The following is a 25,386-nucleotide window of genomic DNA, read 5'->3' as shown; positions in this document are numbered from 1 at the left end:
AACAACAACATCACTTCTATTAAAAATTTTTAAATGTACAGAATTATGGCTGTTGTCTGTTGCCTTGGAGATCAAACCCTTGTCTGATCAGCACTGTCCTCACAATCTACATTGTGTTTAAGCTATTTTCATGAGAAATCAATAAAAGTTAAAGTGAAATGTGGCAATATAGAGCTAATATTTACTTGGCATTAATGAAGCAATGAAAAATTAAATCTGTCATATTACACAAAACTTTGCAATCAAACTGACCTAACACTTTCAATGACTCATTGTTGTTACTAGTTGTCTTTCAGTTAACGCTAACTCACAGCAACCACCCTATCAACAATAGAGCAAAACTATGTGGTCCTACACCGTGCTCACAGTACTACATGTTTAAACTCATTGTTGCAGTCACTGTGTCAGTCCTGCTCATTGAAGGTCTTCCTCTTTTGAGCTGATCCTCAACTTTCCCTAGGATAATAACCTTGTGTGTGTGTGTGTGTCTACTACTGGAGGTCAGTACTAAAAAAAAAAAAAAATTATCAGGCTGGAAAAGGTAGGGGGATCAGAAGACAAAGAAAGTATCTCAAGAAGATGGATTGACAATGGGCTCAAGATGATCATGAGGCTGGCACAGGACAGGGCAGGTCAACTTGATGGCACCTAACAAAAATGACAACTGACTTTTCACTCAATTATTCACATTTTATAGCACTATCTACCTTGAAGTAGTATCATTACAATGTCCAATCAACCCTTTGTCTCGTATTGTCTTTCTCTTCACGGAACTTATCCATTTACAATTTGTACTCTCTTTTCTTTCTATCCCTGGGTAACCCTCTATAATTGATCTTGTGTGCAAATCTTTTCCTTAGCCTTTTTATTAGGGAGTTCTACTGACTTAGCGGTAAGGAGTTGCACTGCCAATTCAAAGGCATGTGGTTCAAATCCACCAGCTGCTCCACAAGAGAACACTGGGTAATCTCTTCCCATGGGTTAGTGAGTTGGATCTGAGTTGAAGGTACGCGATAACAATAAAGAAATTGCGCTTCCAGTCCTTTTGTTCCTGATTTAAATCACTCAACATAGTCTGTTCTAAAGTCCTCTATGTTGTAATACTCCCATTTGTGATGAGTTGTTGAGGGACAGGTGCATTGTTTCAAACTATGCTCCTGTAAATAATGCCTCAATGAGCATGTCATTTGTGTCACAGCTCAAAGCGCTCAAGTACTTTAAATAGGATTAGCACCATTTTACATTCCCACCAGAAGAGTGTATGAGATTCCAATCTCTCCACACTCTTATCAGCATTTGTTGGATGAATCACTGAAAACTGCTATTGTTGCTTAAGGGAATGATATCTCATTGTTGGTTTAATTAGCATCTCTCTAACAGTTAATAAGGGAGCTCTGGTGATTGAGTGGTAAGGAGTTGCACTGTCAACTCAAAAGTACTCAAAAAGTTTTGAATTCAATAAGTGCTCAGTGGCAGAAAGATGGAGCATCAACTCCAATGCAATTTACAGCCTCTGAAAACCCACTGGAGGATCAGCTATGAATCAGTTCCAACTCAAGGTCAATTAAGAGAGAGAACAGTTAAATGATCTTGAGGATTTCTTCCTGTGTTTGTTGGTCATCTGAATGTCTTCTCTGGTGAAGTGTCTATTCATATCTTCTGCTTGTTTTGTAACTGAGTCGTCTTTTTCTTGTTGAGATGTTATAAGTTTTCTATAAATTCTGGAGAGAAGGGCTATGTATGTTACATGGGCATTGATAAATATGTTTTGCCCAGTCTATAGGTTCTCTTTTCACTCCTTTTGAGAATTTTCTTGATGCACATAAGGACTTAATCTTTAGGAGATTGCAATTGTCTAATTTCTCCTCTATTGATTGTGCATTTTGAGTTATATTTCATAATCCATTTATGCTTAATGCTCCTGAAGTTGCCCATTTTCTTCTTTGATGATCTGCACTGGAATAAAATTTGACTACATCTGTAGATAACTGTTAGAGAAGCTCAAAGTCAACAGTCAAAACTAGGCCAGGTGTTAACTATGGAACAGATTATCAATTATTCATGTGTAAGTTCAAATTGAAGCTGAAAGAAATTAAAACAAGTCCATGAGAAAGAAAATACAACCTTGAGTCTATCATACCTGAATTTCAAAATCATCTTAAGAATAGGTTTGACAGACTGAACATTAATGATAGAAGCCCAGATGAGTTGTGGGGTTACATCTAGGATCTCAAGAGTAAAAGGTCATTACAAAGACAGAGAAGAAAGAAAAACCAAAATGGATGTCACAAGAAACCCTGAAAATTGCACTAGAGAGCTGAGAAGCCAAAATAGATGGAAAAGATGCTGAAATAAAAGAGCAGAACAGAAGATTTTAAAGGGAAGCTCAGGAAGACAAAGTAAACTACTTAATGGAATGTGCAGATACTTAGTATTGGAGAATGAAAGGGGAAGAACTCGCTCAGTATTTCTCAAACTGAAAAACAAATCTAAGCCTCAAGTTGCAATACTTAGAGATGCTATAGGTAAAGTTTTGAATGATACAAGAAACATCAAAGAAGATGGAGGGAATACACAGAATCAGTGTATCAAAAAGACTGAATCATACTGAAATATTTCAAGAAGTACCATATGTCAAGAGCCAATGGTAATGAAGTTCAAGTTGCACTTGAAGGCACTGGCAAAAAGTAAGGCCCAAGGTATCAATGGGATGCCAACAACATGTTTCAAATGACATGTGCAACCCTGGATGTGCTCATCAGTTGATGCCAAGAAATTTGAATGACAGTTGAGATTCACATTTGTTCCCTTCCCAAAAAAGGTTATTCAACAAAATGTGGAAATTATCAAACAATACCATTAACAGTACATGCAAACAAAATACTGCTGAGCATCGTTAAAAAATGGCTAGAACAGCCAGCCAGACATTCATGCTGGATTTAGAAGAGGCATGGCACAGAAATATCACTACTGATATCAGATAGATCCTGTCTAAAAGCAAAAATATCAGTCTATTTATGTTACATTGACTATGCAAAGACATTTGACTGTGTGGACAACAGCAAATTATGGCTAACCTTGAGAAGAATGGGAATCCCAGAACAGTTAACCACACTTGTGTAAAACCTATACCTTGACACTATTGTGTGAACAGAGCAAGGAAGCATTACATAGTTTAAAATTACGAAAAGTGTGTGTCAGGCTTGTATCCTTTCTCCATTCTTATTTAATCTGCATGCTGAGCAAATTATTCAAGAAGCTGGACTCTGAGGAAAAATGTTGCAGAAGGATTGGAGGAAGACTTATCAATAACCTTCGTTATGCAGATGACAGAACCTTGCTTGCTGGAAGTGAGGACTTAGAGCATTTGCTATAGAATGTTAAAGACTACAACCTTCAATGTAGACTACATCTCAATGTCAAGGAAAAAATTTCTCACCACTTGACTGATAGGTAACATCATAATAGACATGGGAAAGGCTGAAACTGTCAATGAATTCATCTTACTTAGATCCACAATCAATAGACTTGATACTGGAAGTCAGGAGATCAGGAAATATATTGCACTGGGAAGGTCTCTCCAAATTATTGAGGGGCAATAATGTCAGTTTGAGGAACAAGTTGTGCTTGTTTCAGGCAATGCTGTTTTCCATCACTTGCTATGCTGCTGAGAGCTCGATAATGACTAAGGAAGAGAGATGAAATGATGTCTTTGAAATGTGGTACTGGAGAAGAGTACTAGATATCCTGCTGACTGCCAACAGAATAAACAAGTATGTCTTGGATAAGGTGCAGCCAGATTGTTTGTTGGAGGCAAAAGTGATAAAGCTTCATCTCACATATTTTGGCCCTGTTGCAAGGAAAGGGACATCGTAGTTGGAAAGGTGGATGGTCAGTGAAGGAGAGAAAATCCTCAACCAGGTGGACTGACACAATGACTGCAGCAACAAATGTGAGTCTGTAAGAGATTGTGAGGATAGCACAGGATAGAACAGGGTTCAGATCTGCTATATGAGTCATACTCAACTCTATGGCACGTAACACCACCACCACCACATAGTTTTATGCTTTATGCCTAACTTCAACGTTTTGATTTAGTTTTTATATATGGTATGAAGTATGGGGGTGTTTTAATTTTCTGCAAATAGATATTTAGTTTTGCTAATACCATCTGTTAAAGTGGCAGTCTTTCTTCCACTTAATAATTTCCTCTTTCTTTCAAAGACTAACTGCCCATAGGATTTATTTCTGAATTCTCAAGTTTCTTTCATTGGTTTGTGTACCAGTACCAATACATCCTGATTACTGTGGTTGTCTAGATTATCTTATGAATCTTAGGATGTGGTAAGGCTTCATACTTCATTTATCTTCTGCAAAATCACATGGTTTCTCTCCTTTTCATATGAAGTTCGTGATTTTTAAAAAAATCTCTGTAAAAAATGGTAATGGTATCTGGATTGGAAAAGAATTATTTCTGTAAATTGCTTTTAGAAGCAATTTATGATCCATGAGCATGAGATTTCCCTGCCACTGTAGTATATTTTGTAGTTTTCTCTGTATAAGTCTTTTGTATCTCTGGTTAAGATTTATTCCTAAATCTTTTGGGTGGCTACTAGTATAAATGGCAAGGTGCTCTGGTGGGGCAGCAATCCAAATATGGCGCTTCGCTAGCAATTCTAACCTTCTAGCTGTCATGCTGAGAAAGACGGGCAATATCTCACCATGTGAGTTATAGTCTCCTAAAACCTGCTCTGTAGATCACAACAAATTGTGGCTAATCTTTAGAAGAATGGGAATCTCAGAACACATGACAGTGCTCATGTGAAACCTATACTTAGAACAGGGGCCGTCTTTAGAACAGAGCAAGGAAACATAGCATAGTTCAAAATCAAGAAAAGAAGTGAGTCAGGTATGCATACTATCGCCATAACTTTTCAATCTGTATGTAGCACAAATCATTTGGGAGGCTGGGCTCTGAGGAGGAATGTGTTATCAGGATAGGAAAGAGTCTCATCAACAATCTGTTTTATGCAGATGACACAACCTCGCTTACTGAAACTGGAGAACTAGTGTTTGCTGCAGAAGGTCAATGAATACAGTCTTCAATATGGATTGAAGCTCAACATCAAGAAAACAGAGATTCTCACCACTGGGCAAGCAAACTGACAGCACCATGATAGATGGAGAAGATACTGAAATTGTTAAAAACTTCCGTTTGCTTGGTCCCACAAGCAACACTCTTGGCACCAGCAGCCAGTAAATCAAAAGACGAATTGAATGGGGAAAATGTGCTGTCATGGACCTCTCCATAGTGCTGAAGAACAATGTCAAGTCTACAGACTAAGGTGCATCTAATCTGGCCATGGTCTTCGCAATTACTCGTTACACATCAGAGAGTTGGACAATGACTAAGGATGATGTAAGAATCAGTGTCTTTGAGTTGTGATGGTGAAGAAGAGCACTGAACATACTATAGATGACCAAGAGAACAAACAGGATTTTTATTACCCTACAGAGGGTGAAACTAAGCTGATCATTGAAGGCAAGGTATCTGAAGCTTTGGCTCACATACTTTGGACATAATGCCAGGAGAGACCAGTCCTAAGAAAAAAGATAACATGTTTGGAAGGGTGGAGGAACAGTGCAAGAGAGGAAGACTCTGCATGAGATGGACTGACAAAGTAACTGGGGTAAATAGGGAAAGACATTTAAGAGATAGTGGGATTGGCTCAGGATAGGTCAGGGTTCTGATCTGTTGTTCACAAGGTCACTATGGGTCAGACTTTACTTGACAGCACCTAACAACAATAACATATACAGACACAGGAACATAACATCTGCAAATAGAGATGGTTTTACTGCTTTGCCAATTTGGATGCTGCTTCTTTCCCTTTTTTGGCCTCTTGTTCTGGATAGGACTTCCAATACAAAACTGCTTAAGAATGGTGATAAACTACCTTTGTCTGAATCCTGTTCACTAGAGGAATGTCTTAAATTTCTCTCCATTTAGATTAATGTCAGCCATTGGTTTTGTATATATGATTTTAATTATATTGACAGACTTTTTTCCTCTAATCCAACTTTGTTTAAATAGGATTTTTATCAGAAATGAGTCTTGAATTATGCCAAATGCCTTTTCTTCACCAACAGAGATGATCATGAAGCTCTTTTCCATTGTTTTATTGATGTGGTGTATTACACTGATTGTTTTGTTAATGTTGAACTATCCCTACATATCTGGTATGAATCCCACTTTTTTAACATGATGTTGATTCTACTGACTAGGATTTGGCTGCTAATTCTTTCACCTATCTTCCTAAGGGACACTAGTCTGCAATTTTCTTATAGAGTGGTTTCTTTGTGTGGTTTTGGCATCAGGGTTTTGCATGCTTTATAGCATGTTCTGGAGTATTTAATCTTTTTCTACATTCTCAAGTAGTTTTAGTAGAACTAAGGCCAGCTTTTCTCTGAATGCTTGGTAGAATTTACTGGGAAGATATCTGGGCCAAGAGGGGTTTTTTTGGCTAAGAGTATTTTAACAACTTGTTGACTTTCTTCCTTTGTGATGGGTCTGTTCCAATTTTCTACAACTTATAGTGACCCTATGAACAACAAATCTGAACCCTATCCTATCCTTACCATCTCTGACACATTTGAGTCCACTGCTGCAGTCACTGTGTTAATCTACCTTTTTGAGGATTGTCATTTTTGTTGTTGATGGCCACTGAGTCAAGCACAACTCATAACGACCCTATGAACAAAGGCCCAAAGCCTTTCTATAACTATCGACATTTCACAAAATTCACAGATTTTCCAGAGGCATGTTGTTTAGGAAGTGAATGCCACTCCTGCTTTCCTCTCATTAATGATCTTCTACCTTTCCAAGTATGATGCCACTTTCCAGGAACAGCCCCTCTTAACAAGAATGCTCAAACATCAAAGCAAAGGGAAGAAATCAAGAAGTTAAAGAGCTGAACAGACAGTTTCAATGGGCAGCTTAAAAAGACAAAGCAATGTGTTGAAATGTGCCAAGAGCTAGAGTTGGAAAATCAAAAGGGATGAACTTGCTCAACATTTCGTAAGCTGAAGGAACTGAAGAACAAATTTAAGTCTCAAGTTGCAAAACTTAAGGATGCTGAGGGCAGAATGTCAAATGACTCAAAAAGCATGAAAAGAAAATGAAAGGAGTACACAGAGTCACTATACCAGAAGGAATTGGCTAACACAGAAGAATTTCATAAAACAAATGCTGAAGGAAGAAGTTCAAGCTGCTCAGAAGGAACTGGCAAAAAACAAGGCCCCAGCAATTGATGGAATACCAACTGACATATTTCAGTAAATAGATGCTGTCCTGGAAATGCTCACCAGGTTCTGCCATGCAATTTGGAGGACAACTACCTGTCCGACTGACTGAAAGAGATCTATATTTATCCCCATTCCCAAAAAAGATGACTGAACAGAGAGTGATAATCATCAAACAATATCACTAATAACATTCAAGCAAGATCCTGCTGGATTATCCAAAAACCACTGGAACAGTACATCAGCAGACAACTGCCAGATGTGCAAGCTGGGTTTAGAAGAGGTCATTGGTACTAAGGACATCATAACCAATGTTAGGGGGATCTTGGCTGAAAGCAAAGAGTAACAGGAATGTCTTCTCTGTGTTTCACTGCAAAGGCTTTTGACTCTGTGGACTGCAACAAATTGTGGCTGACCTTGAGAAGAACGGGTATCCCCGAACATTTAACTGAGCTCATGTGAAACCTATACTTGGATCACAAAGCAGTAGTCAGAACAGAGTAGGGAAATACTGCATGGCACAGGATCAGGAAAGGTAGGTAGGTGTCAGGGATGCAGCCTATCTCCAAACCTTTTCAATCTGTATGCAAAATAGACCATTCGGGAGGCTGGACTTTATGAGGAGGAATGTGTTATTAGGACTGGAGGAAGATTTATCAACAACCTGCATTATGCAGATATTACAACCTTGGTGGTGGAAATGAAGGAGGACATGAGGCATCTGCTGCAAGAAGGCCAAGGACTGTAGTTATCAATATGGATTGAAGCTCAATATCAAGAAAACAAAGATTCTCACCACTGGGCTGACTGGTAGCATCATGATGGATGGTGAAGAGATTGAGATTGTTGACAGCTTCAGTTTGCTTGGCTCTACAATCAACACTACCAGCAGCCAAGAAATTAAAAGACGAACTGCATTGGGAAAATGTATTGTCAGAGATCTCTCTAGGGTACTGAAGAGCAACAATGTCAACACAGAGACTAAGCTGTGCCTGATCCAGGCCATGGTCTTCACAATTACTTGCTATGCATCAGAGAGCTGGCCAATGATTGAAGAGGGATCGATGCCTTTGAGTTGTGGCACTAGAGAAGAGTGTTGTAGAATGGCTAAGATAATTTTTTTCAAAGTTATGCAACAAATAATAGAGTGAGTGCTCTATGCTCAATTTTCCTCTACTCCAAATTTACTAGTATTCCAAGTAGAAAAGAACATTTTCTAATTTCCTTCAGATTAAAAAAAAAAATCACCTGAAGCTCCTAACAGAACTGACTAATCCTAGGACAGGGGCAGGAAATACATAAGATGAACCTGGAATGTCTCATAGTGTCAAATAATAAGAGTTCAAACAAAGCAAAGCAACAACCTGCATAATGATGGAATGAAACAGAATGAGTTCTTGGCCAAAGCTGGAACAATGTCACTGCAAGTCAAATAAAGTAGTATTTCTAGATATATAACTCAAGGCACAATGTTGATATTGATAGATGATTGAATAAATATATCAGGTAGAACAAACTTCCTATGCAGAATTATGAATATGTTATGTAGATGGTCTATTTTTAAGGGGGGGGGAGCATAACTCTTCATATCTTAGTGTGGCTGTGCATAATGGTGACTTCTTTTCATAGAGTACAGTATAGGAAAAAGATTTTTTACAAAATGACAGTAAAGTGGAGAAACCTGATGAACACTAACACCAAATAAGATGATTAAGGGTAACATCAAGAGTCTTAAGTCATACTGATAGCAATTCTTTTTGCTATAACAATGATACTTTACCTCTGTGGTCTAATTTTCCAGAACACATTATCTCATTCTAGTACAAAAAGAAAATTACTGCCCAATAATCTTTAAAACTGTTATAGTCATAAAAAACAAGGAAAGTTCAAGAAACTGTCACAACCAAGAGCAAACTAATGAGACATGACTGCTAAATGCAATGTGATTATCTTGATTGAAATACTGGATTAGACAAAACTATGATGGAAAACTGAGGAAATATGAATGAAACATAGACATTAGTTGAAAATAATGGTTCATTAGCTGAAACAAATATATCACAGTAACTTTCTCTCTTTCATTGCCAACAAGTCAGAACCAACTCACAGCTGACTGTCTGGTAGGTTTTCAGAGAAGAGACTGGCCGTCTTTCTTCCTCAGGGCAGCTAGTGGATTCAAACTACCTTCCTTTGGGTTGGCAATGCAACTCTACCTACTAGGCTACCAAAGGACTCTGCATAATTAAAAGGACGATAGTAATATTGTTGTTGTGTATTGTACAGTTGACTCTCCAGTAGGTTTTCCGATGCAGTTAATCACACAGGAGGAGACTGCCCATCCTTCTCCTGTGGAGCAGCTGGTCGCCTCAAACTGTGTGCCTTCAAGATTACAGTGCAGCTTCTCGCCATTAGGCAACCAGAGCTCAATTAGTAATATTAAGAGGTTAATGATTTTACTTTTGAAATAACTGCCTTAATATCAGGCTGCATTATGTATTATCTTTGCAAAGTTCTGTAAATCTAAAACATCTAAGGTAAAAAACTTATTTTAAAAATTTAAACAAGGCCCTAATATTGAAAGGCTAAATTTGCTTGGATGAAAACTGTCTCCTAACTACTAGAAGGCAGTTCATCTAGGGAGCCTACATACTTCAGTATGGCTAAGTAGACTGGCTTGTGGCAAAACATCAAGTTTAATAACACCGCCTGGGATTTTCTGGTGTGCAGTTTAACAGACTGCATTATTGCCATCACACAGATGTATAATAAACTGGCTGTCCTTCAAACTCAAGATGATTAAACATAGCTTAGAAAATATTTTTAAAACAAGGGTAAGTCAAACTACTAGAAAAGTGTGTGAGCAGAAGAGAGAGAGTGTAAAGGAAAATAAGAATATATGTGAACAGAAGAGGGGCTTTATTCTCTCAAATCAATTCACTGCCATTGAGTTGGACCCAACTTGTAACTGACCCTCCAGTGGGTTTTCAGAGGCTGTGATCACATGCCCATATTTCTCCCACAGAGATGCTAGTGGATTCGAACAGCTACAGAGGTGCCACCTTTCGATCAGCAGTATAACTCCCTACAGACTATGCCACCAGAGCTCCCCAATAGAAGGCATCACTATAACTACCTTCCTTTTTTAATGTGTGCATCCTTAAAATATTTTAAGTCATGGTTTGAACTTTAAATCAGTAGGTTATAAAACTGCCAACCCTTAAATAAGATGATTTTTAAATTGATTCTTATGAAGTCATACACATATTTCAGTTATTCATTGGGAAGGTCATAACCCACAGTGTACTGAAGCCTGACGTTTAGGGAACTCTTATACATTGCTGGTGGGACAGTAAATTGGGACAACCACTCTGGAAGGCAGTTTGGTGTTTCTCAGAAAGCTGAACACAGAAGTTCTATATGACCCAGCTATTCCAATGCTTAGAATATACCCCGAGAAAACAAGAACTGAGGCACAAATGGAGACCTGTACACCAATGTTCTTAGCATCATGATTCACCATTGCAAGAACATGGAAACAGCCCAAATGTCCAACCACAATTGAATGAAATGAGAAATTATGGTACATTTACACGATGGAATACTATGCAGCACACAGGAGCAATGATTCTGTAAATCACTACCTAACTTGAGGGACTGAAACATTATGAGCATTATGCTAAGTGAACTCAGTCCCATAAGGACAAATACTATATAAGACCATTATATAAGACCATTATTGTAGAAATAGATAAATAGTAAAACATGCATGAGGATCTAATGGGGGGAGGCACGGGGGGAGGATGGGCAGGGGGTATAATCATAGTGTCACACAATTTGATGGGTGGCTGGAGGGGTGAGTTGAGGAAATGGGAAAGATCTGGTGTATATGGAATATATAAACAATGTATACAGAACTTATAAGTAACCAGTGTAAGATAGATTTTTAATTTTAAAAAAATTCTTAGCACATTAAGAATTTATAATTTTACTTTATCAGACTGCTAAGATATAACCAAGGTCTATTAGCAACTGTTGGAAGGAAAGACATGTAAAAGAAAGACAGTACCTTTCTTTTCAATGTGGGCTTTGTAAGAATGGGTGGTGAGGTGGACCGAGGACTTTCTGGATCTTCCTCTTCCTCACTACTTTCACTGAAGCCCCGGAGGAGAGCCCTGTCTCCATCACTATAGCGACGAGTCAGTCTATCATTTCCTTCAGGTAACCTGCACTTCAAAGCTTCAGGGCTTTTCTTTAACTGTCCTCGCCACAGCTCCATCCCTTCACTAAGTCTTCTTTTGGGAATGTCTAGCTTCCCATCATGGCTTGGCTTCTCCTGAGAGACTGCCAATGCCTCCTCATTTTCAGTGTATTGCTCTTGGGATATTTCTGATTTTTCCTCACATTCTCTATATTGTTCCTGAGGGATTGATGATGTTTCTTCCAAAAGCAGTTTTGAATCTTTATCACTAAAATGTTCCTGGGGTTTTTTGGTTTTCCTCCCCCACCGGCCTCTCCGAGATGGCTGACTATTTGCAGGAAGACCATCCCGGGGAAGGATTTGCTTGTTCAAACGTGTTGAATTGGCTGGAGCTGTAACTTCTCTTTTCTTTTCACTTTCCATTAAAGAATATGAATCTTGTTCTTTGTTTTCCCGAGACACTGACTTGCCCACCTGATTTGAGAAAATAAAACAGTTTCAGTGAATTGTTCAGTCTTACTTGGTTGTAACCACTTTAATGCCTAAGATAAAAAAAAGAAACTTTTGAAAAATGAAATTATTAATCATTAGCATGACTATTTCTTGTATGTTAGGAGCTGTTATTTTTATAACAATCACTATGTAAGTATTCTTTTTTGTATATTTGTATCATAAAAAGCCAGGTGTGTGACCTTGACTCAAGGTCACACAATAGTAAATAAAGAAGATAGCAAAGAGAGCTAGGCAGAGTGACTACAGAATTAGGGCTCTTAACCACCATATTAGTTCAGTAAGTGAAATGAATAGTAAATTAGTTTGTACAAATATTACAGGAGATAATTTACCAAATTTCTTAGACACATAAATTTAGAAGCAGAGAACAAACAGAAGGACCTCAACAAAATGGTTTTAAAAAAAGCATTGTGGATAAGGAAATAAACTGCTGTAATTACTTTTTAAGTAAGACTAATTTTTACTGAGCATTTAATTTCATTTTGGAAATTAAATTATATTAAAGAGGTACACTAAATGTTTCATACTTTTCAAAGACACAGATTTTAAAAGACTGAAAATACTGCTTTAAAAAGGTAGGGGTAAGAAAAGAATATCAAATGAAGGAAAATTATTGGAAAATTTACAATGGAGCAGTCTCCAATGAACCCTAAATAGATTAAAGCCAACTGTATATACCCAGTAACTATTTAGCACTCTATTAGAAAACATACACATTTATATGATTTCCTTAACCTTCTGTCTTGAGAAAAATCCATGTTTAGTTCCACTAAATATCAAATTAAATCAGCTCATTTTTTTAGTTAGCATTCAGATAAGTAGAACTACCCCTTTGCCACAGCTGGTGTTAAATTTCAACTTACCTTATGCTCACCCCACGCATTACAGAGTAGAACTGCCCCATGGAGCATTCTTGCCTATATCTTTACGGAAGCAACTTGCTTCATCCACAGAGGTCTACCTTCTATGGTACTGCTAGGTAGGTTTAAAATGCCAGTCTTCAAATTAGTAGTCAAATGAAAATGATCTGGGCTCCCCCAGTGACCTTCAAAGAAGCCATTGTGTTTAATTTCAACTCATGACTACCCCATATGAAAAAGTAAAACTATCCTATATAGTTTTCTAGTCTATAATCTTTATGGGAGCAGATTCCAATGTTTTATATCCTATTTATCTACTGGATAAGTTCCAGAGGGCAAGCACTTATTAATGGTTATTCATTTACTTGAACCAACAGTTCTTCAAAGCATTCTAGTAACACTTAGTCATAAGTAAATGTGATAAGACTAAGGATGACAGAAGAAGAATTGATGTCTAGGACTTGTGATGCTGGAGAAGAGTTCTGAACATACCATGGACCACCAAGAAAACAAAATAGGTCTGTCTTAGAGAGGATGAAACTCAGTTTCTCCTTGGAGGCTAGGAATTTGAAGCTCTGTCTCACATACTTTGGGCATGTGGGTAGGAGAGACTGGTCCTTGGAAAAGGACATCATGCTTGGAAGGGTGGAGGGACAGTACAGGAGAGGAAGACCTCGGATGAGATGGATTGATACAGTGACTGGGGTAATGGGGGGCTGGTATGTAGGAATTAATGAGACTGGCTCTGGACAGGACAAGATTCAGACTGCTGTACACAGGGTCACTATGGGATGCAGGCGACTTGATGGCACATATCAACAACAATAATGAACCATATATAATAAACAAGATTCAGTCTTTCTATTTTTACTGTTGAAAATGACTCAAATTCTAATATGAATTTTTCTTGAAAAGATAGAATAATCACAAATTCCCCTTACACATAAATATATATGTAGTTATAAAAAATATATATATATATATTTAAATAAAAAAAAGAGACTACTCATGCCCTTACACTGGTATCTAAGTCTCTTTCCTGACACTGTGGCTCTTCATTTTCTCCTTCGTCAGCCTCGTCATCTTCCTCCTCTGAAACAACAGAGTTGGAGACTATAACAGGAGTCCAGCGTAAACATTCTGGATCGACATCTACAGGTCGCAAATTCAGCTGAAGCTTTGCCATGTGATCCTGGATAAGTTTTTCCCGGCGGATAATCACAAATCTGGAACCAAAGAAGAGTTTATAGCAAGCAACAAAGTACATGGTACATATAAAAATGAAAATGGATATAGAAAAGCTAGAAAATATTATGAAATGATAATAGAGTTTTTCATTAAAAGCCTCCCAAAGAAAATAAGGAATTATGTTACCACCTGATGTTGTTGTTGGGTGCTGTCAAATATGACTCATAGTGACCCTACAAACAACAGATTTGAACACTGTCCTATCCTGTGCGGTCCTCATTATCTGGCATATTTGAATCTACTGCAATCACTGTGCCAATCCATCTCACTGAGGATCTTCTTCTCTTTTGCTAAATTTTCCAAGCATGACAGTCAGGAGATACTTTTCATAGTAAACTACTGCTAGACTAGGCAATGATCCATTCTGTTGTGTATAGAGTCACTGACTAGCTAGATCAGCAGCACCTAACATGAACAACAATAAACTACAGCACTGGATTAAGTTAATTTTACCCCCCTCTTGCCTCACAGGATTCTCTGGGGGCCAACTGGTAAGAAGTTGCCCTGGGGATCCAAGGTACATGATTTAAATCCACTAGTAGCTTGGTGGGACAAAAATGGGCCATCTCCTCCCATGCGATTAACTGCCTCTGAAAACTCTTTAGAGGATCAGCTATGGGTGGGCTCCAATTTGACAGCGCACAATAACATCACTGTCTCACCTTCTAGAATCTCTGCTATTTTCCTCCTCCTCACTCTCTTCTATTCTTCTCCTCTCTAGCTCAAATGCCATTTTTCTTTGGGAACATTTCCCAAATACTCTAGTCAACAGTAAGCAGTGCCTTTTTTTGAACCTATCTAATTTCACTTTGCATTATGGGAGTATTTTACTTAATGACATTGTTTCAAAAGTCATATGGTCAATAGTATCAAAGAGTTTAGAAAAGAAAATGATGTCTCAGGATCACTAAGTACATCATTTCTATTAGTAAATATATTTTCACCAGTAAGTGAATCCCAAACACTCCCATTTATTTATTTATTCATTTTTAAAAACGCATTAATGTATATAATACTCACTGGTCACTACGGAAGTCCAGCATTCGTAGGTGGTGGAGCGTGGAAGTAATGTCTTGGGGGCAGATTCCAGTCAACTTGCTTAACTTCTTAATGCTAATCTGTTTGTCATTTTGATGATAAAGGCACTCCAATATTACACTTTTCCAATAGGCCATGTAGGAAAGACGACCTAGATCAGATAACGGTTTCTCTGGAGATCCTGCTTGGCCTTCACGTTTTGATAATAAGTAACCTATAGAAAACCCAACACACAAATAAGTCAGAAAGTTTAAGAGCTTGATTTAAAAAAAAAAAAAAAACAACAAACCAAACAAACCCAAAATAACAACTAAAACCAAGACAACCACCTCCCCCCAAATCAATCCAAGAATTAGAGGAAATACTTATTTCAAAGGAAAAAAAGAACAAAATTTCTCTCTAGTAGATTATAGAAAGATTCCATAATTTGCATAATTACTGAACTTTTAGGTTAGTTCTTTGGTTAACATAAAACAACTTGTTAAAATACAAACTGTTAAAAAGCATCACTTAAAAGAGAGCTTTGGTGGCCTAGTGGCAAAAAGCTGTGTTGCAATCACAAAGGTGCAGGATTTGAATCCACTAGATGCTCTGCTGGAGAAGGAGGGGCAATCTCCTCCTGTGCCAGTCGAATCCAATTCGATGGTACACAAGAAGAAGAAGAAAAACATCACTTTATGTTAAGAGGTTAGATTAGTAAGATTACATCCATAATGATTTTTATTTCAATGTACTATGCGGGAGGAGGGACCCAACAATCCATCACTGCATGTTTTACTTAGACCACTAGATGGCAACAGCCATACCCAAACTGAAAAATACAAATGAATTGGCTTTTGTGCAATACTAATAAAAGTGAGCTCTGTTTAGGTGGCCTATAGGAAACTGTGCTAGTAACAGTGTCTCTCTGATGGTTTGAATCCACTAGAGACTAAGAGAGAAAGATAAGAAATCTCTTCATGGGTGATTTACAGGTTCAGGAAACCACTGGAGGGTCAGGCTGAGTAGGTTCAGACAAGACAGCAAGCAATGAAAGATTTTAAGAAGGTGAATGATTAGATTAAAGCTTTTCATTTCAGCCAAAGTTCTCCCCACAATGATCAAATAAAAATCCAACTTTTGGTAAGAAAGAATGCCAATGTGAGAGTGAGTGGCACTGTGAGCATATGAGGGCATTACTTTGTCCTTTTCAACTCTTGGTAACAAAGGAGAAAGAGGCATAAATTCTAAAGATGAATACTGAACATGGAAATGGTAGAAGATATTTTTATTAAAGGAAAATGTAGAAGCTATTTAAGAGAACTGGTAATGTAGAAAAACCCACTAAAATGCAGCTGAGAGTTCAGACGCAGCAGTACTTAGTAACAATAGCTAATGAGGGGCCTCTGGTGGTCTAATGGATACAGAGCTGTGCAGCCAACACAAAGGCAGGCAGTTGGAATCCACCAGCTGTTTTGAGAGAGATGGGTAGTCTCCTTCCACGGGATTTACAGTCTTTGAAAACCTACTGGAAGGTCAGCTATGAGTCAGTTCTGACTTGCTGGCACTGAGTTGTTGTTATCATAATAGCTGATGATATTGGCTGGCCATCAGAATATTTTCTTTGATGAAGCCTCTATTCATGTTCTCTCTTTTATATCTGTTTTTATATTTTGGGTTGTCTGCCTTTCTTTCTAAGTGAATGCTTTTAACTATCATTTTATACTACCGTCCTAGGAATATAGTCTCTCAATTATTTTATAACCTATGTAAAGTTAATACGTACACGTATTTAACTTTCTAAGCATGGCTGGCAATACTTAAAACAGTTAAGTTCTATGATGACCCCTTTGGAATCATTAGTTTTAACTATTAAATTTAGATAATACTGTTATTTCCTGGATCTTTACTCTAAAACAAAAGAAAATTAAACTGTATTGCTGTTTTGTTTAAACCACAAGGTAGTGCTTATAACCAAAAATATGACGCATACATTTTCTCAGATAATTGGATAGAATATAATATAGGGCAAGTTCTGTACTTCTTTTCTCTCTTCTTTATACTTAACTAGTACTCATTTAAGTAGTTACACAGTGTTTTGTGTTTTTTTTTTTTTACACAGTGTTTTTAACATCTGTGTTTTTGTCAGGAAGAACTGCTTCATAAAACCTACTTCCATTTAAAATTAATATTTATAAGGTATTTACTATAGAACAAACAAAACTGGAATTTCTTATCTGCTATTTAAAAATAATTCATGTCTAACCATAACATCAATAACATACATAAGTGGCATCCACTTCCTAAACAACATGCCTCTGGAAACTCTATATAAATTTTGATAAATGTCAATCGTTGTAGAGGGGCTTCTGGCCTTTTGTTCATATGGTTGCTATGAGTCATGCTTGACTTGAAGGCAATCAACAACAACAACTAACCCACAGAAACATGGCAAAACACACTAGCAACTAATAAATTGTTTATAAATTGTTTTTAATGTATACCCGGATGAAATGGATTGATACAGCAACTGGGACAATCAATGAGGGTAGATGTGTCGAGTCACTGGGACTGGCTCAGGACAGGGCAGGCTTCAGAGCTGTTGTACAGAGGAATGCTGAGTCGAAAGTGACTCTACCGAACATAACAACAACAACAAACAATCCACAGGAAGAGATAATGAGAAAATATGTTAATGCAATCCTTACTGAAATCGATGAGAAATCTGCCATAGCCCTTACGCTGGTACTGTGGAAGAATCATTATACAGGAAACATTGTATTTCTGTTGGCAGTGCTTTTCCTGAAAGAAAAAAAAATAGAAACCAAGTTAAAAAATAACAGTATAGTAAGAGTGGATAGTATTGCTCATTAGTAAGAAACAAAGACTAATAGTCTCAACCACAGCCCTGATCCTTTGGGAATGGCAATGTACATCAAGGAAAAAAACCCACAAACCCACCAAACTTCCCTGGGGAAAGATAAGACAGTGTTAAGTCACTATCATTACCCACAAAGCAGTTATTCCAGGAAAATTAAAATATAAAATAAAATTATGTCATCCAGTACTACTGGTAATTCAAAAACAGTATGTTAATGTTCAAGATCAGTATAGGAATCAAAGTCCCAATACATCTGGAAAGCAGTTAACGACAAATCAGTGTTTCATTATACAAATGAAAAGATCTGTCAAGTATTTCAGTATTTCTTTTATTTACTGCTCTGGTGCTAAAGAGAATATAGTTCTGTCTGCTAATTAGTCATGCCTAACTTTATAGAAAATAAGCCTGAAATGATGGGAACAAACATGTTTTTACAAATTAGGCAATGTAATTGAAATCCTATTAAATTACTAAAGGTAGACAGATTCCTATATATCACACTTATATTTTACATTTTTCTCTGAGTATTACTTAGATAAAAACACATTTTTAAATGTTGCTTTTAAACGGCAATGTTTTTCCTTTTTGTCCAAGAGAATGGAATGGTAGATTTACAAAAGAAAGGAAATATTTTTTAATTTTAAAAAAGGCTTCCTTTTCTATTCCTAAAATTCAAATTAGGAAGAGAATATTTAAGATGAGAAAAAACTTGGCCAGGTAATGACTGTGTTTATTTCACAGTTCTACCATCATTACCATGGGACTAAAAGTCATTCTGAAACTTTCCCTCCTGAGTATTAACCACTAGTTCATGTTCCTAGGAGAATAGCCTGTTAAATGTTACTAGGCACCTTCTAAAACTCACTTAAATTTCTTAATTTTCCTATTGTTTCTTTCCAAAAGGCTAGATAGCACCCAGAAAATGTTATTGTCTACTGAGATCCAGTAAAGACTATCTCAGATTCCCACATGAATTCAAACAGGATGTAAGTTGACAAACTTACTTTAGAAAAGTAGCCAACAAGGTGGCAGCCCTTGACATCATTCTGCGTTAATACATAAAAAAGAAATGGCTCCACGTCATAATAGAGTGTTTTATGGTCCAGAAACAGCTTTGCCAAGAGACACAGGTTCTGACAATAAATGGTACTCACATTCCCATCAACCTAGTGGGGAGAAAAAGAACAAAAAGTGGGCAATAAGGTGTCTCTTTGGTTGAAGAATACTACAATTACAAGTTCATAGTTCAAGTCAGTGATGAGAACACACTCGAACCTGGAAGCATTGTTATTGTTAGGTGTCACTGAGTACATTGTGACCCTACAAACAAAAGATGTGAATCCTGTTCTATCCTGTGCCATCCTCACACTTTCTGACACAAAAGCCCATTGCAGCAGTCACCGAAGTCAATCCAGCTGGTTGAGGGTCTTCCTCTCTGTTGCAGACCCTCCACCCTTCCCAGCATCATGTCCTTCTTCAAGGAATAGCACCTCCTAGCAGCATGCTCTAAATAGATGAGGCAAAGCCTCATCTTTCTTGCCTCCAAAGAGTAGTCCAGCTGTACACTCTCTAAGACTGTCCATAAAATGTTCAGTGCTCTTCTCCAACACCACAGCTCAAACATGTCAATTCTTTTACTGTCATCCTTATTCACGGTCTAGCTCTCAGACGTATAGCAAGTGACTGAAAAGACTATAATCTGAATCAGATGCACCTGAGGCCTCAAACTGACATCATTACTTCTCAGTAATTTGGAGATGTCCCTAACTGCAGATTTTTCCAGTGCAGTGTGTCTCCTTATTTCCTTACTGCTGGTACCTAGGATGCTAATTGTGGATCTAAGCAAGATGAAGCTTTTGACAGTTTCAATCTCTTCTCCATCCATCATGATGTTGCCTATTGGTCCAGTGTATACTTTAAAAATTAACTACACGGAGGAAGTATTAATCTGTTTTTAAAACAGTACTTTTTGCTTTCATTAAAAGAAAAAAATTATTCTCAGAAGTCTTTTGGATGGCCAGCTGCTCTAATTTTTAAAAAATATTAAACAAAACCAAGACTTACATGCAATCTCCCTCTAAAACACATTTATTAGGTAAAACAAAGTAGAACAACTATCTAATATCTGCCAGCAGTCTGAAGCAATGTCTTCTGATTGCCAGAACCAGCTTCACCTCCAATAAAGTTGCCTGAACAAGTGTTAACTGTAACCAATGAGAAACCCTAAGCAGGTTCCTTAAGTAGTAATCTGGCAAATGGGTTATTTCTTAGACTCAATGTGCTCTAAACTATCCTGCCTCTGACTCGTCTGTCTTCTTAAGAGTTGCTGCAGCTTGTTCATCTATGAATATACCAGTGGAAGCCCACATTAGACTCAGGCACTGTCTGGCACTCACTAACCAACAGAAGTGACTTACTGTAACGTCTTTAAAAATATATGCTAATATGGGCTTAGGTTGAGAAATAATTTACTCCCTGGGTATTCTGAAATAGTATTTTTTTTTTTTTTTTCAGAAAGCTGAGAGATGTACCTTGTCCTGTATTCTGTGACAATGAATTTGAGTGATTTGTGCATGTACAGTCAAATCAGATCTGACTGGTACAGGAGAAAATTGTCCCTCCTCCTCCGGCAGAGCATCTGGTGGATTCGAACTGTATACCTTTGGTATTGCAGTACAGCTTCTTACCACTAGGCCACCAGAGCTCCCCCTTGAAATAGTGTTTTATACCATTATCATTCTAGGGTGTATTTTACACTATTACCATAGACAGAATGTTCCTTAGAAACAAGAATGGTAGACTTCATCTCACAAACTATGGGCACGTTGTTAGGAAGGCCCAATCCCTACATAGGAGTAACATGCTTGGAAAAGTTGAGGGACAATGAAGGAAAAGATTGTCAATGAGGTAGATTGACAAAGTGATTGCAAAAATGAGCTTAAATACAGTAGAGACTGTGAGGATGGTATAAGATAGGACAAAGTTTCACTCTATTGTATACTGGGCTTCAATGAGTCAAAGTCAACACAACAGCACCTAACAACAACAATAATCTCTCGCCATCCTAGATGAAGATTCTTCTATTCCTCATTTGAAACAAAGTCTTAGGGCAGCCAGGAAAGTGATGGACTGAAAGGATCCTGAAGACTTGAATTTCTATCATTGCAGTAATTAACACAGCTGAGCAAAAAGCAGGTATTTAACAAAGACGTGGCACTTACACCAATATCTAAGAATTAAAAACTGCCACAAATAATAGAGACACAGATGTCTTGTAAGTCATAATATAACCATGAATTTCAGGAAGTATATTAAAATTTATTAAAGCTATTAAAGACATTTTGAACATTAAATACTACTAAACAAAATAACAGAAATTCTTCTAAGAAAGCATTATATTCAATAGATTCAAAGATGTTTTTAATTACACATTGCTGTTGTTAGCAGATTCTGACTCAAGTGTGTACAGAAGAGTTTCAAGGCTGTGACTTTTCAGAAGGAAATCATCAGGCCTGTCTTCGGAGGCATCCCTGGGGGATTTGAACTACCAACCTTTAAGCTAGTAATTGAGTGCTTAATGGTTTGTGTCATGCAGGAACTCTAACAAAATTTAACGTGTATCAAATCTGCTGGTGTTTATAATCAAGTGAAGTTTCACAAATTATAATTAGCTTTCTTTTTAATGGTACATAAAATAATAGGTAAGCATCACAAATGCCTTCAATTTAGTGAAATACAGAACAATTTTTTTGAAGTGTAGCTTGTCAATTTTGGCATTATTTGGGTTGGTACAACTCTGTTTCACAATATAGCTGATTACCTGGTTCAACAGTAAGGGAACAAAAAATAACATTTTCATTTTTAAAAAAAGTTGCTCAGATGAATGCAGTAGGAAGGCACTTTATTTTAAATACAAAGGAAGACAATTACTACATATCTTCTACCTTACCTCAAAGACAGAAATGTTATTCTTTCGGTAAATTTCATTAGCAGGAGGATGGAACCAACCACATTTCTTCATGTGCTGCTGTAGAATAGTTCTACTTTTCATATATTTTAGACAAAATTCACAAAGATATAATTTAGGTAGTCTGTAAATAAAAATTAAAAAAAAAAAGAGATAGGACTTTATATTTGTAGAGCTTATCATGAAGAACATACATATCTTAGTTCCTATTAGTCAGTTGGAGGAAGCGTCTTCAAGATGGGCTAACATGGGCTCCACCGCCAAACTAATTCACAGCAAGGTGCCACAGCTGAAAAATCAGGGTACCAAGTTCAGTAATCTTTCTATTGAAATAATATTCCCCAGGCTTCTTAAAACGTATTCTTGACAAACATAAAAATCTTACTTTCTCTTTAAAATGCTCCAATAAGGAAAACATATAGCTCATTTTCATATATATCAGTAAGTAGAGATTTTAGCAAGTTACATTTCTTTCCTTTCTTGTTCCCTTCCTTTGCGCTTGTTTACTTTTAGGCAATACATCTTTATTCAATATTCACTGTGTACAAGGCTCTATGCTGAGTACATAAAGGTACATGTTGTTGCTTTTAGGTCCTATCTAGTCAACTATGACTCATAGCGACCCTATAAACAACAGATTGCCCCATGTTGGACCATCCTCAAGATCCTCACCATGCTGAAGCCTACTGTTGCAGTCAGTGTGTCAGTTTATGAAAGGGTCTTCTTATCTTTTGTTGACTTTCTAATTTTCCCAACCTGGTATCTTTTTTTTTTCAAGGACTGGTGCTTCTTGACATGTTGCCTAAATTATGTGAGGCAAAGTATCACTATTCTTACCTCTACTGAGTACACTGGAAAGACTTAACTCCAGGGCAGGGTTGTTCTTTTGACAGAACAAGGAATACTCAATACTCGTCACTAACACGATAAATCAAAGGCACTGATTCTTTTTTGGTTGTCTTATTCACTGTTCAACTTTCACATTCATATGAACCAACTAAAAACACTACAGCATGAGTCAGGTGAACATTAGTGTCTTAACAGTCTTTAGCATTTGAAGAGGTTTTGACAGCAGGATTACCCAATGCAACACATCCTTTGACTTCTTGACTGCTGTTACAATGTGTGTTTATTGTGGATCCCAAGCAAAATAAAAGTACTGACAACTTCAATCATTTCTCCATCTATCATAATGTTGCCTAGTGATCCAGATGAGAGGATTTTCATTTTCTTGACACTAAGATATAATCTCTACAGTATACTATTGAAGGCTATAGTCTTTTTTGTTTTTTTAAAAAAAATTGTTTTTCACTCATATTGCGTTTCATACAATCATTCCCATGCATTATATTCTATAAAATTAATTGCCACTGGGCCCTGTCCATCACTACCTCATCTTTTCACCTGGATCCTCCTGATTTCCTTCACCTTCTCCCTCCACCCACCAAACTGTGCATACTTATCAACCTCCCCCTTCTGCTCCCACCCCTTTGCCCCTTGGGTTTCCACACGTTTTACTAATTTTCGTTCATTTTTACAACAATGGTCTTATGCACTATTTGCCTTATGTGATTTAGTTCACACAGCATAATGCTCTCCAATCTCTCCCAAGTTATGTAGTATTTTTCTAAATCATTGCTCCTGGGTGCTGCATAGTATTTCATTATGTGAATGAATGTAACACAGTTTCTCAAATCCATTCAGTTGTGGTAGGATATTTGGCCTCTTTCCATGTTCTTGTGATGGTAAAAAGACTACGAATAAATCTCCATTTGTATAAATCTCCATTTGTGTCTTAGTTCTAATTTCCTTGGGCTATAGTCCTAGTAGTGGAATAGCTGGGTCATATGGAATTTCTATGTTTAACTTTTTAAGGAAATAAACAAACTGCCTTCCAGAGTGGTTGTGCCATTTATAACCCCACCAACAATGTATGAGAGTTCCCACCTCTCCACATCCTCTCCAACAGTTATTACTAAATTTACTACTAAACTTTGCCACTGCTACTGTTAAGCCCAACGAAAATGCACCGAAATGAGTTCGACCCATGTCTGCAATATACAATGAACGCGTTTATTTCTCTAGAGAGCCCTCCGTTCCCCCCTCCCCCCTCCCATAACAACACTGCATGCAGGGGGAAGTTAGAAACCTAGATCCCACCCATCTCTTGTTTATATGGCTGTTTTGATGTCATCCACTCAGGGCGGGGTCATAGGGAATGCAACTGGTGGTTGAAATACTAGGCCACATGGCCGGTTTCTGATTGGCGGGCTTATCTCATTTGCCCCCTCCCACCTGTGCTTCATGAGCAGCTTTTCAAGGGGCTCGTAACTTTGTTAATTATTCACCTCTACCCCAATAAGGTTGGGGGTCTTGGAGACTGGCTGGCTCCTCGTAGTTTACTCTACTCCTAAGGCTGAGAGCTTTTATGATCCCCATATTTACTTCTAGAGTTAATAATTCCTGTTCAAGGCTGAATCCTGGCTAGGCTCACGGGGTGGGTGAAGGTCTCCTCCTGGACTCCTGAAATGGGAATTCATCCCTTCCCTTCACTACTGGGTGAGATGGTATCTCACTGTGGTTTTGATTTGCATCTCTGATTACCAGTAATTTTGAGCATCTCTTCATGCATCTGTTGGCCATTCAAATCTCTTCCTATGTGAAGTCATGCCATGTCTTTTGTCCATGTTGTAATTGGGCTATCCATCTTTTTCTTGTGGAGGCCCAGGAGTATTATGTTGTCTCATAAACTTTTGTTTTGAGACCCTTGTCTGAAATGGCATTGCCAAATGTTTGTTCCCAGTTGTTAGGTTTTCTTTTTACCCTATGGGAAAAGTTTTTTTATGCACACCGGGATTTAATCTTTAGAAGGTCCCATTCACCAGTTTTATCCTCTCCACATTGTGCATTTCTGGTTGTATTTGGCAGTCTCTTTATTCTGTAGACTAGGCCTTTTAAACTTGATCCCAGTTCATCTCTTAGGAATTTTATGGTTTGGGGCTTTACCATCCACCTTGACTTAATTTTTGTGTATGGTGTAAGATGTGGATCCTGTTTCAGCTTTCTGCAGGTAGTAATTCAGTTTTGTCAGCACCATTTGTTGAAGAAGTTGTCACTGCCCGATTTGATTGATTTTATTTGCTTGTCAAATATCAGCTGACCACAGATAGAGTGCTTCATTTCTGGGTTCTCAATTCTTTTCCATTGGTATATGTGCCTGTCATTATACCAGCACCATGCTGTTTTGGTTACTACCACTGTTTAGTGGGTTTTGAGGGTCAGGGAGTGCTATGCCTCCCACTTCATTTTTGTTTTACAAATGCTTTGCTTAGTTGGGTCTCTTTTCTCTCCAATTATTTAGGTCTTTTATTGTGTCTCAAAGAAATGTTCTATACTTTTC

General features: G+C 37.6%; 1 protein-coding gene across 2 annotated transcripts in view; it reads right to left on the bottom strand.

Annotated features, from left to right (window-relative positions):
• The window catches only part of KAT6A (K(lysine) acetyltransferase 6A), a 180,508-nt gene that overhangs the window by 13,220 nt on the left and 141,902 nt on the right, over positions 1-25,386 (bottom strand). For both annotated transcript variants that reach the window (XM_006896993.1, XM_006896992.1), the window contains 6 exons: positions 21,969-22,110; positions 19,024-19,185; positions 17,847-17,940; positions 15,142-15,373; positions 13,892-14,099; positions 11,369-11,974 (listed from right to left, as the gene is read on the bottom strand). In XM_006896993.1, the coding sequence (XP_006897055.1) occupies positions 11,369-11,974; positions 13,892-14,099; positions 15,142-15,373; positions 17,847-17,940; positions 19,024-19,185; positions 21,969-22,110 (1,444 nt within the window). The remainder of the gene's footprint in view (positions 1-11,368; positions 11,975-13,891; positions 14,100-15,141; positions 15,374-17,846; positions 17,941-19,023; positions 19,186-21,968; positions 22,111-25,386) is intronic.

Source organism: Elephantulus edwardii, unplaced genomic scaffold (assembly GCF_000299155.1).
Source record: "Elephantulus edwardii isolate Elephantulus edwardi_28Jun2011 unplaced genomic scaffold, EleEdw1.0 scaffold00195, whole genome shotgun sequence".
NCBI classification, from domain to species: Eukaryota; Metazoa; Chordata; class Mammalia; order Macroscelidea; family Macroscelididae; genus Elephantulus; species Elephantulus edwardii.
Note: the sequence above shows the minus strand (reverse complement) of the source record. Positions and strands in the feature narration are given on the sequence as shown.